We start from the raw sequence: 12,167 nt of genomic DNA, 5'->3' as shown, positions 1-12,167 counted from the left end.
GGGGAAGAGGGATCCTCTCTCTTGATTGGCTGCCCTCCTATTCATCTAATTGGTCCCTTGCCCTTTTGTCTGATTGATCCACTCCTTCCTCCCTAATTTCTAATTGGTTACAATTCCCACATGGTGGGAGTTTATTTTCCTTTAAATCTATAATTTAGTGAAACAACTTCAAATGTCTGTAACTTACCGTTAGAATCCGGACTTGTGAACTGCTTTCTCCTATGTGTTCATACCGACAAGTATTACACAAATACGCCAAAAGAATAAGTCATACGTTCCTCTAGACGATGGTCAACAGAAGTCAAAATCCTTGCCTCTAGGACATTTTTGTCAATTCCCTCGATTAAAATAAATAAAAACTAAATTTTAAGGATGGGTTGTCAGAATTAACGTCTTGAACTATTAGTGCAGTTGAAATGATCTCCTAAACTGTTTTTTTGGTAAATTAACCCTCTGAACTATTTGAAATAAGCCAATTAACCCCTTGTCGTTGGATTATGTCCACTATTCTGTCAAATTCAAGGGCAAATTAGTCTTTTTATCATCAATTCTTACATGTCACTTATAACCAAAAATAAATTATGACATGTGGACACATAATAATGTGTGATGACAATGTGAAATGGCATGTTATGCAAACGTTTGGTTTCTTTATATTTCTTATTATGTTTTAAGTTCTTGAATTATTTTGAGTTCACGTGTAATTATTTTATTGATGATTATAACTGACACGTAAGAATTGATGATAAAAAAAATTAATTTGCCATTGAATATGACATAATAGTGAACGAAATCTAACGACACAATGGGTTAATTAATTGGCTTATTTTAAACAGTTCAGGGGATGAATTTACTAAAAAAATAATTCATAAGGTCAATTTCAATTAGAGTAATAGTTTAGGTGGTCAAATCGCAGTTTACTCTTCCCAACCATTCATCTACTAAAATAAAACTAAAATGTAACCAAGCATCTAAATTTACTCTTTTTCCAAACCCCAAAAAAAAAAAAAAAAAAAAAACAGAAAAGAAAGCAAGTGTAAGCACAAATCTTGTGATAGTATACAAAAAATTTCACCAATTCTTTGGTTTTACATACAAATCAAAGCAAAGAAAACAAACTCATTTGAAGAAATGCTCAACAAAAAAATTCCAGATTTTAAAAATTATAAAAATAATAAAATGTTCAAAATCCAAGAGGCAGAATTAATCAAAGAAAATAAAAAGGTGGATTATCTATTATATAGGATTTCTGGGGATCGACGTACCGGAGGTACGATGTTGAGCCTGCGGTTGGTTTGCCGCCATGAATCTCAAGCAAAGGTCTTCAAATGCGTTTATTGTATTTTCTACGTAAATAAAAAAAATCATACATTATCAACAAATAATAAGATGTTTAAAGAAAGGAAAGAAAAAAAACAAATAATAAGAGGGCTAAACCTTATCGAAATTCGCAACCTAAAATTAAGGATTCACAATAACTTTTAAAACTTGAAAGACAAATAGTGCTAAACCAATGCAGATAATAATCCACAAATATAAGATAAAAACGATATTGCAAGGACCTGAAAGATCAACATGAGGCAGAATGAACCAGAGGCGGGAAAACTATCTAAACAGTCAGTCAACTGAGATCTAATTAGACTTCAAGAAAAAAACAAGAGTCATCGGAGCTAATAGAAAACTTGACGCAATATCAAGACGTTTTATGATTCATAAGACAACCCCACTTGATGGGATTAGGCTTTGTTGTTTATATGTTTGGGTACACAAGAATTGTAAATTCTCAACATCTCTAACAACATCAATGGAACAAACAAATTAAAAAATATTCATTAGTAACAATAAAACCAAATGTATGTACCAAAATCCACACGTAAAAACTCGGGAATTATTCGCTTCGCCGAGTTTCTTAACCGAAAAAAAAATTACTAGTATAAAACGAATGTTACACGTAGAAAAAGACAAATGAGAATACTATTTAAGGACATCAATTAACAGCAATTTTCTTTTTCTCTATCCACCTCTTCTTTGCACTCTGAATTTCTTCTTCCCTCAACCTCAAGAGTTTGACAAGGCATCGACGATAGTGCATGTCAATAGCATCAAGCTCCCCCTTTAGCTCACTGTACCCGTCTTTGTTGGCTAGAGACAGCTCAGATAAGGAACAAATGCTTGACATGTCGGTGCACGCCTCGTTCATCACAAATGAATCACCAGAATCAGCTTCATAACTCTTCTCCTTGACCGCACCCTTAACCAAACAATCTGGACTGGAACCGTAACCATCTGAAGCTTTACAGCACTCATCTGAACTGTATTTAGCCAACTCCATAACTTTGACATTACTGGCCCCTGAGGCAGTAGAAACACCATACTCAGCTGAGGTAACCGAAGTATCTGAAATCATTGATGATTGGTTATCTTGGTCCTCCGCATGTGCAACATGTGAGAGAACATTTTGCAGTGCAGCATGATCAACACATGAACTATTTGTTCCACATGATGAACCTTCTGATGAAGGTTTCCAGCCAGGTACAAGCTTCATGATCAAGTTATCAATTAACTCAGCTATGACAGAGACATCTTCATGTGGAAGATCAAGTTGCTCAACCATCTCCCCAGCGATTGAAATTGCAGTATCGGAATCAAGATAGAACTCAAAATGGATATTCCTCACACGACCTGTTTAAGAAAATAATATTCAGGTGCAGTTCAGGAAAATAAGGAGGAAAAAGAAAACCTTTTTGCAGGAAAATGTATTTACCACATGTATCAGCAATGCGCAAAGTTAAAGAGACGGTGCTATCAGAATTTTTCTCCGCTCTTAACCTGAACTCATTATTCTCGGTGGAACTCTGTAACTCCAGAACTGAAGGGTTCGATATTTCATTGGTACTTCTCCTACAAAATCCAAAGGAGGACTTCTGGTAGTTAGTATCTACGTCCATAGGACATGCTTCAGGCTGTGGCAAGTTCACCAACTTTTCTAATTGTGAAGTAACACAATTGGGCTCCTTCAAATTGTCAGTTGCAAGGAATGGATCTTTCAAGAGTTCAACTGCACTCAATCTCATAGATGCTGGAACTAGACACTTCTCTATGAACTCCTTGATTTGAGGATTGTCCACTTTACTGAGTGAAGCAGGCTTTACACCCTACAACAAAGGAAGTCAGGATAAATATTAGGCAACCATTTAGTAGATAAACAAAAACTGGACGGAAATTCATAAAGCAGTCGATCAGAAACTTACAGAGGTAACCTTCTTATAAATTTGTGCAGGATTTTTACATTCACTATAAGGGTATTCACAAGTCACCATTTCTAACATGCACAAGCCAAAAGAATAGATGTCGACTAATTCATTGTATTCCTCGTCATAAAGCTCTGGAGCCATGAATTCAGGGGTGCCAATAACACTATGAGCAGTAGGCTGCTGCATGACAATAGCCAATCCGAGATCTCCGATTTTAATTTCGCCGGTATTTCCATTGACAAATATGTTGTCGCATTTCAAATCTCTATGAATAATTGGAGGATTGTGAGAATGCAGATAATGCAAGCCTCGAAGAATCTGCCTTGCCCAGTTCTTCATGGCCTTCATATCAACATTCTTATGCTTCTTTCGGTACCTAGATCTCAGAACAGAAACGGTTAGTATTTGATAAATGTAAGCCAACTAAAAACATGAAACATGAAAAAACAGTCGGTGAAACTCACTGCCTCAAACTCCCAGAGGTGAACAACTCTGTTATTATGTTGATGGTCTTGTTCTTATCATCCACCCAAGAGTTATGGAACTTGACAATGTTTTGATGCTTTAATGACTTCAGCAGATGAACCTCAGAATACAATCTCTCCAACTGTTCCGGAGACTGCAACACCTCCTCGATATTCACTTGGCACCAGGCTACTTCTATTCCTTCCTCCTCATCGAATGCCTTGTATCTACATTTTATACAACATCCAAATAAGTAAAAAAATAAATTTACAACGACAAATTGTTAGAACCCTCGAAACCCACTACAAAGAAACGAATTCAAGGTAGGTTAGAGAAGCATACGCAGTCTTGAATGCTCCCCTCCCCAAAAATTCGTCATACTGGATGAACAAACACAAATCTACGTAAGAATTCTATCACCAAATCCAACAACAAGAACGCAAACATGACGAAAACACATTTGATAAACACCGATAAAATTAACATTAAAACACAATTCATATACCAAAATTAAAGAGCAAACAGGATTCGAAATCGTACCCGCAAGTATTGCCCAGTCGGATCTTTCTCCACAACGCCACCATCGTCGCAAGCAGAATTTCCACCAACAAAACCACTACAGGAATCCATAACCCTAAAAACACAACAAAAATCTCCCCAAAGAAGCAAACTTTTTTTTTTTTTAGCAAGACGGAAAACAATTCTTCGCAAACCCTATCAAATCTTCTTGCTTACAACACCCCCAACCGGAATCAGATTACCACAGTGTTCAGAAAACGCCTCGCAAGCGACGGAGTACGGGTCGAACGCCGATCGAAGACGAAAACGGCAGCCGATAAACCACATGTCCCCGAATTCCGTACCTGAATTCCGGTTCGCGACGGAGCTCCACATTGTCAAACCTATCCGAGACTCAGCCATGGCGCTATCTGCATCTTTCGGATCGCCAAAGTCAGGGATTTCACTCTGGCCTAAAAAATTTCGGGCTGGGGAGGCGAAATTGGGGGACTCTGAGAACCCTAAGAAAACCCTTGAGTGCAGAAATCGAGCTGCGGAGAGAGCGAGAGCGATTGGAGATGGAACCCTAGGGATTGCGATTGGGAGGAGAGGGGTAAATGTAGGGTTGGGGGGACATTGTTTTGGGGTTGGATTGGGATTTCTAGGGATTTTGATTTTTGGATTGGAAGATGAGTTCTGGCGGAGTTCTTTTTTCTCTCTGATTTGATGGTACACGCTGTCCTTTTGGACTTCTACTTGGAAACTAATTTAATTTTTTATTTTAATTAAGGAATTGGGAGGTTGATTAGGGGAAGACAACTCAGCTTGGATCGTATTAGTAAAAGTTAATATACTGATCAGAGAAAATATTAGTAAATTAATCATTGATTTAATTAATCATGTTGTCCTGTAAGGCTGGAAGAGTGGAAATTGGAGCTCCACTTGTAAAATAATTTAATTTAGATTCCTTTTTCTAGATTTTCTTTTGTTTTGTTTTTTGACTTATTCTACATTTTCGGTCAAATATATTTATTTTTCTTCATATTTTTCTTATATTTGTTCTATTTTTTTACTTATTCTAGAAAGTATGTATTCTCTATTCTTCTAAAACTGACAAAAAAACAAAAAACTAGAATTCTTTCATATCTATGTTTATTACGTAACTCATGTTAACGGTATACATAATGTATTATTTCATGTGTTATAAGATAGGCAATATAGTTGAACGTATATATTTATGAAAACAAAGACATTTATGTATTATAGTTGAGTGAAATAGTAACATCACATTACCGTATTTCAGATACATCAGTAACTTATTCATATTTAAAATAATTGTTTTTAAAACTAAACGTATAAGTTGAAATTTAGAACAATTTGAAGAAAAAAGATAAGAAAAGGGAAATGGCGGGGAAGGGCGTGACATGAAGAGGTGTCAATAACTTTGGTGTTTTGGTTTTAGAAGCATCGGCCATACTAACAAGTTGGAATCAACCATAAGAGGTTAGGATTTTCAACAAAGAAACAAGTTAGACATGGCTTGGCTTGGCTTGCATGGCATTTCCAACCGTATTCTCCACAGCCACAAACCTTTTCCAACTATATGGCAACTTTTCGTTATCTGGAAGCATAATTTTAGTTTTTTTTTTTTTTTTTACCACGTATCAATCTGTGGAATATTTACATCGGACCGTCTAGATGATGCTGCAAAAGCACAATGTACGCATTTCATTTGTGTAATTAAGTAGGGTGTTAATTTTCATGGAGTTTGGTACACACAAAAACCACATCCTTAACCACGTAAGATAGGTAAAGTTAAGCTGATCATGAGTTCAGTTATCACGTCAGTCGAAGGTCTCTGGTTCAAATCACGTCAATTAAAATCTCCGTTTCAAGTCCGGGCAAGATTGACGATGGTTCCCGGTGTGTTGGTTGTGCTCGATGAACGGTTACATCAACAAAGTTCTGGTGATTATGAATTTAAATTGCGAACAATGAACCGTTGGCACAACACGAAACAAAGTTCTGCTGACATATTATGTTTAGACTTGGTTCTTGCAAATTGGACCGAGCAAGCTAGAGGCAATTTGGCAGGCGCTCATCTTTGAAATTCAAAATTCAACAACTCTATCAGGAATGAGAAGGACGGGAGAAGGCAACACCACAAAGTAATCATCAATCACATCACATGGAGAAATGAAAGGAAGAGCTCATTTAGATTTTCAAGTCTATATAGTCAGTATCATTATTTCAATTCCAGCTTCAATTTTGGGGGCCGCTCGTTTGAAAGAATTTGCAACGAAATCAAACTACACATCCACATATTGTCAGTATCATCTATCTTAACTCGTCATATCGTTCTAATGAAATCGACATAGTTGCTGCGTATAGAGATGCAAAAATAAATTAAACCCTAGTTGCAGTTTTGCAGGAATCATCTCTACTAAATTTTGATAACAAACCATCATATTCTCAAGAATTCAGCTCCAGAAAAAGGCTGGCCTGTGGATGCAATCCTGCTTCTTTCAAGGATAAGGACAACTTCTCTGGTCCATATACAACACGAGGGAAGTTTGACACCAAACTGTAGCTCTCGGCATCAACACAACCCAAAGAATCAACAAAATCATAGACACTTTGGATTAATGCAGCGCTGTGGAATCTCCTTTCCTTGCGTTGTCCAGTTGGGAACCGAACCACAACCTGGTTTATCAAATAAAAACATAACCATGCATACGTTAGGTTAAAGAACTATTATCTCGGACAAAACAAGGAATAATGGGAACTGCAACCCAGCATAAAAGGTGCATACGACTACAATTTCCATGAATGATGTCTAAACATACTGAACTCTACACATGGACATAATAGAAGTTATCTGAAACATCTATGCATTCAAAATGTACAAGAAAATAAAAGAGAAAATTTACGTAATAATGCAAGAGGGATTACCTGTGTAACATCAGGTCCTTTTTCAGGTTCGGCACCAAGTGACAAGGCTTTCTCCTGCCGCATCCTAGCTAGTGCAGCCTCTTTCTCTGCAGCTTCCTGTGCTGCTCTTTCACAAGCCTCTTCTTCTTCCTGGCGCTTCCGTTCAGCTTCAGCAGCTTCTCTTTCTAGACGTTCTTGCTCTTCCCTCCTCTGGTTTTCCCTCGCCTGAAGCACACGAACATAACAATAAGGGAATAGAACAACCTAAGAGCTTCCTAAAACCTAAAGCCTTTGCCTGTCACGTGAAAGGGTAAAGGGAGCATGAAATTCGGTTATGCTATTAACATACCTGATCAGCTTCAAGTGCTGCTCTATAAGCAGCATCTTGCTCCTCCCTTAAACGAACGTTGATTCTCCTTTGTTCTGCCTCATGCCTTGCTGTGCCAAGAACAGAAGCACTTTCTTCAACCACTCTGTTTAGTATTGAGAGCATTTCTTCAGGAGACTTTGGCCCCTCAACCTGCCAAACATGACAAGATAGTCGTTACGGTAAAATGAACAACACATCATCCATACTTAGTTACCATACAGTTGAAACGGAAAATAGGGAAATATGGAAAAGAAAGAGAAAATCAATATCAAGCTATTATCTAATAATCTAGAAATAACAACTTCAAGTTCAAGATGCATCACTTAAACAGGAAAACATGTTAAACGTAGGGCATAAAATAAAATGCTCATACCAAGCTATAGAACAGCTTAAATTAAACTCAATAGCTCAATAACAAATTTACCATCCACCTAATCTGAATCAGAAACAATAATATTTTGTTACCATCCAAGATAAATTGCGACACAATTTCTATATATGATTCACCTTCCTCAGGAACATGATCAGTCAAAATAAAAGCTAAAGCTCCAACATCATTGAATTAGAACTTAGCAACAATTTTCAAGACAAGTGCGAGTCAAACACACAAAATCTCATGCACAGACCATATTGATCAATCAACAGCTTCAACTCAATAGCATTTTCAGAAAGAAAATAGCACAAATTTTCTAATAGTTATCCATTCAACTTTCCTGTTGAGATTCTTATCCCTCCAATAGAATATTTCCTACATTCAAATCTAAAAAAGGAGTGCCATCTTTCTCACCAAAATAAACATGCTTTCAGTGTTAACGGGGTAAAAGCAACAAAGGAAAATCCCCAAAGTTTTAAGTTCAGTCACTGCAGTAGGAACTCTAAGGATGGAAAACAGAACAGACGGAGAATCAGCAAGCTAAACCACACCAGTACGTAAATGTCTACCTTGTTTCTTCCGGTGACCATTAACACCAATACACCCACCATAAAATCATTTTTAATGCTAACACCAATCACACCGCTCCGTGAGCTTCCTAGTTAAACCCCATGAATCACTACTACTGGCTGGTCAACTCATTTACAAGAAAAGAAACAGAAAGGAGTTGCATACAATGAGTCAAATGTGTCATTCGATAAACTGTGCGCGTGCTGGTAGGTGATAACCACTTAGATTTGAACTTTATGCCAAGAAACCTCTAGTTTCAGTATGTCTCCCTAGGAGATACAACGTCATACATGACATAACTTCCATTCCTCCATCTTCATCCCCCAATATTAAACAAAGACTGTAACTGATAATTCTGACTTCCGCCCTACGACCTTCCAATCCATTACCAACAACAAATGATATAAATATTTAAACTTACAATATTTCTCAATCAGTTCATTCTATAGGGCTATCAATTCCATATACTCTTATGGACCGATTATTCTTATATGGAAATAAGGCAAGCAAAGAATCATATACCTGCTGAAGCAGTAAGATCCTCTGGTTCGTGGCAGCCATTACGACGGCACAGAAGGGATATCTCGAGGCCTTCAGACTGTTACTCATTTTGAAGCCTTCACTTGCCCGAATGCTCCCTCCCCACGACACGAAATTCTCATTAACATAAGCCACCAACATCTCAGAGCACAGAGTCCTCTCACAAAACGACGGCGTATCAGGATGATCTGGCGAGTGCAAGTAGACGAACAACAGCTTGAACGAGTTTCTCGACCTCTGCAGGGCGTCCATAAACCCCTCGCTGACAAAATTCGGCCTCCTCGTCCCAAAATCCTGCTCAAACCTCGCTACAAACTGCACTGCTTCATTCCCCACCGCCGGCACCGACAGTAATTGGGCAGAGGCCTCGCCGTCCCGACCAACCCGGAGTCCAATCATTCCGACCGAGTACGATAGCACTCCACCGGCGGCCCACAACCCGAGCCCAACCGCCCGAGAAATCAACCCTAGACTACCAGAAATAACCGAAATAGGCAGAGTGATGATCCTCCAAGAAAAACCGGGTGCTGCGACCGCGTTTGACGACTGTCCAGACTGGTGCGACGATTGGGGAATGGAGCGAAGGCCGTCCCCACCGCCGAAATCGGAGACTATGGAGGTGGTTCCGGAATCGGATGGATCTTCCGGCGAAGGCGTATGGTTCGCAGTGTTGGTGAAGGAGGAGATCGCGAGCTCGAGGTCCCAGCCATGGGCGGTGAGAATCTCCTCGCACAAATCGGTGTCTTCAAGGCCTGTGATCGCTTGGAAATACGCTAACTTGTCGTTGGCATCGACCATCTCTGTAAACAGATTAGGGTTTCTCTAGTTCGAGAAGAAAGAGGAGAGAGACGAGACCGATACGACGGCGCTTTGGGGATGTCGGTTCTCTTCTCTGAGAAATTACCGAGGAGGTTTATGACAGCATCCGCGGGAGCGAAAGCAGAAGGTCAACAGTTATAAGGTTTTGTGGAACACCAGAAATGCCCCTGACTATTTGGGAAATAACTGAATTGCCATTGTCCTGATTGGCTAAATTATCGTTGTACATGCTGGCGGGGATTTGCTTGTAAGCAGATGAGAAGGCAAACATAACAAAGCGGGCGTTCCTAGTGTTAATAGGCTTGTTGCATCATCTACGAGACCGAGTCCAGGACCTGGGCCAGCACATTGGAGACGGAAAGCACCAGCATGGATGATCTCCTAAGACTTCGTTTGGCAGTTCGAATTGTACTAACTATTTCTGTCGGATAGAATAAATAACCACCGGATAATACTGGTTAAATTAATTGGATATTTGGTGCAGTATCGGATCGATGACCATATTTTAACCGGATAAGAGGAATTCAAAGTAACTTTGATATTTCACTTCATATTTGTCCCCTGTTTAAATCAGATTACTAATAAAAATTAAAAAATAAATAAAATCTATCTCTTTCCCAGAATCCCAGATCCCTGTGTCGCACCACCCCCACAAACACCCTCATTTTCTTACCTGTTGTTGGCCCAAAGGGGCTTGAAAACACCATCAAGCAGATGGAATCTTAAAACCCAGAAATTAAAGAAATTAAAAACCCAGATGAAATCTTAAATCCAGAAGAACTCTTTCTGAATCATAAAACCCATATGAAACCTTTTCGAATTTTCAAATCCTATTATCGATTCCCAATCAAGGTTCTAAAACCCAAATGAAATCGTTCCGAATTTGTGTGGTGGTGGTGCGAGTCGTCTCTCTGTGGGTGTTATCAGATAACAAAGGTGACAGGGGGAATAGAGCCACCAAGAGGAGATGGAGAGAACATAGCTTGCCAGATGAGACGGGGAGAACACAGCGGGCGAGAGAAGGAGATGGAGCAAGCGGCGGGGACAGCAAGAGAGAGTGCCCAGTTCGCGCAAGAGAGAAGAAAGAGAGCACTAATTAATACGCCCATTTTGGACTGGTTTGCTAAGAGGGTATATGTCATATAAAATAAGTGGGTCGTATTAAATTAGTTTGGTCTAATTTAATACAAGAGAGCGCGAAACACCCGTCTTTGTATTAATAATTTTATCCAGTACTATATGGCGTACCAGCCTAAGGCACCACATTCTCCCGCATAAAAAATTCGGTACGCTGGAGATTATGTGACTGCTTAATTAAATCAAATCAAAGACAATCAAACACAAAAATCACAACAAAATGAAATAAAATAAATCTATACAAATTAGCAGACGTACCTTGTAGCATTGCTGCGAACAGTACTTGAGTTGCATCGAGGGAATGTATACTGCAAAAATTGCTTCTGGCAGCTGCAATTAAAGCAAAATAAAAACACAAAATTGTATAAATTAAAATCGGAAAATTTTCCAGAAATAAATAAAATAAATTAGCGAGCTTTGGTGATGAACATCACACATTTCCTTGCACAAGAATATCATTTTTCATAGTTAGTTGACTCATTTTGGTAAGGGTTAAATATAAATTCTGATTTTAACATATTTTGAGTCAATAGTTTTCAATTTTGGAACTCTCAAATCAAATTGGACATTCAAAATTTTAAATTTTGAAATCCCAAATTTTTTTTTTTTTCTGACAAAATTAAAATTTATTTTAAGATTCAGACAGCTCTAAAATTATAATACATACAAATTGAGTTTTCAAGCTTAAAATGCCTAAAGTAACTGGCCTTATGTTGAAATAATTATGTCAAAGTGACACTCTGCTTGTTCTTCTCTTCTAAAGCCGCTGAATTCCCACTATAGTTTCTTCATGTTTTCAATATGAACTTTTAATTTTGACCCTTCAAATTGTTGCGAATATTCAATGTTTCATGTTATTATTTAAAGAATTTTGAAATACAACCGAAAGTTTTCCAAAATTAAGATTTTTCCAAATTGGAATGGATGTTGAAATTAAAATCTTTGGAATGGAATTGAAAAACAATTCTCATTCTGAAGATATTTTGGATTAAAATTGGAACCCTTGAATCCAATTCAATTCATCTGAAAATCAGACCTAAGTTATCTTAAGTGTCACATCCTGGCCCGGGGGGGACCACTTCCCGGGCCCGCTCCACCACTGTAGCACGATATTGAACGCTTTGGGCCCTGACCACGCCCTCATGGTTTTGTTTTTGGGAACTCACACGAGAACTTCCCAGTGGGTCACCCATCATGGGAGTTCTCTCGC

At 38.4% G+C, this 12,167-nt stretch overlaps 2 protein-coding genes across 3 annotated transcripts; both read right to left on the bottom strand.

Moving 5' to 3' along the window:
• Nucleotides 1–1,801: 1,801 nt before the first annotated feature.
• On the bottom strand, nt 1,802–4,940 carry LOC137712685 (serine/threonine-protein kinase WNK8-like). Of its 2 annotated transcripts, XM_068451816.1 has the most exons (6): nt 4,260–4,940; nt 4,062–4,099; nt 3,719–3,946; nt 3,252–3,630; nt 2,765–3,155; nt 1,802–2,682 (listed from the first exon to the last, which is right to left on the bottom strand). In XM_068451816.1, exons 1-6 carry the CDS (start codon nt 4,347–4,349, stop codon nt 1,988–1,990), a joined length of 1,821 nt encoding a protein of 606 aa, XP_068307917.1. In that variant the 5' UTR covers nt 4,350–4,940; the 3' UTR covers nt 1,802–1,987. The 2 variants fall into 2 exon arrangements, with proteins under 2 accessions (XP_068307917.1, XP_068307918.1); XM_068451817.1 differs by lacking the exon at nt 4,062–4,099.
• A 1,496-nt stretch (nt 4,941–6,436) lies between these two features.
• On the bottom strand, nt 6,437–10,153 carry LOC137712985 (plant UBX domain-containing protein 10-like). The gene is made up of 4 exons (XM_068452209.1): nt 8,984–10,153; nt 7,498–7,668; nt 7,170–7,373; nt 6,437–6,920 (listed from the first exon to the last, which is right to left on the bottom strand). The coding sequence occupies exons 1-4, from the start codon at nt 9,797–9,799 to the stop codon at nt 6,690–6,692; spliced, it is 1,422 nt and encodes a 473-aa protein (XP_068308310.1). The 5' UTR covers nt 9,800–10,153; the 3' UTR covers nt 6,437–6,689.
• Between the last annotated feature and the right edge of the window lie 2,014 nt (nt 10,154–12,167).

The sequence above is a fragment of the Pyrus communis genome, chromosome 13 (assembly GCF_963583255.1).
Source record: "Pyrus communis chromosome 13, drPyrComm1.1, whole genome shotgun sequence".
Classification (NCBI taxonomy): domain Eukaryota; kingdom Viridiplantae; phylum Streptophyta; class Magnoliopsida; order Rosales; family Rosaceae; genus Pyrus; species Pyrus communis.
The sequence above is the reverse complement of the archived record's forward strand: the minus strand, read 5'-3'. Positions and strand labels throughout refer to the sequence as shown.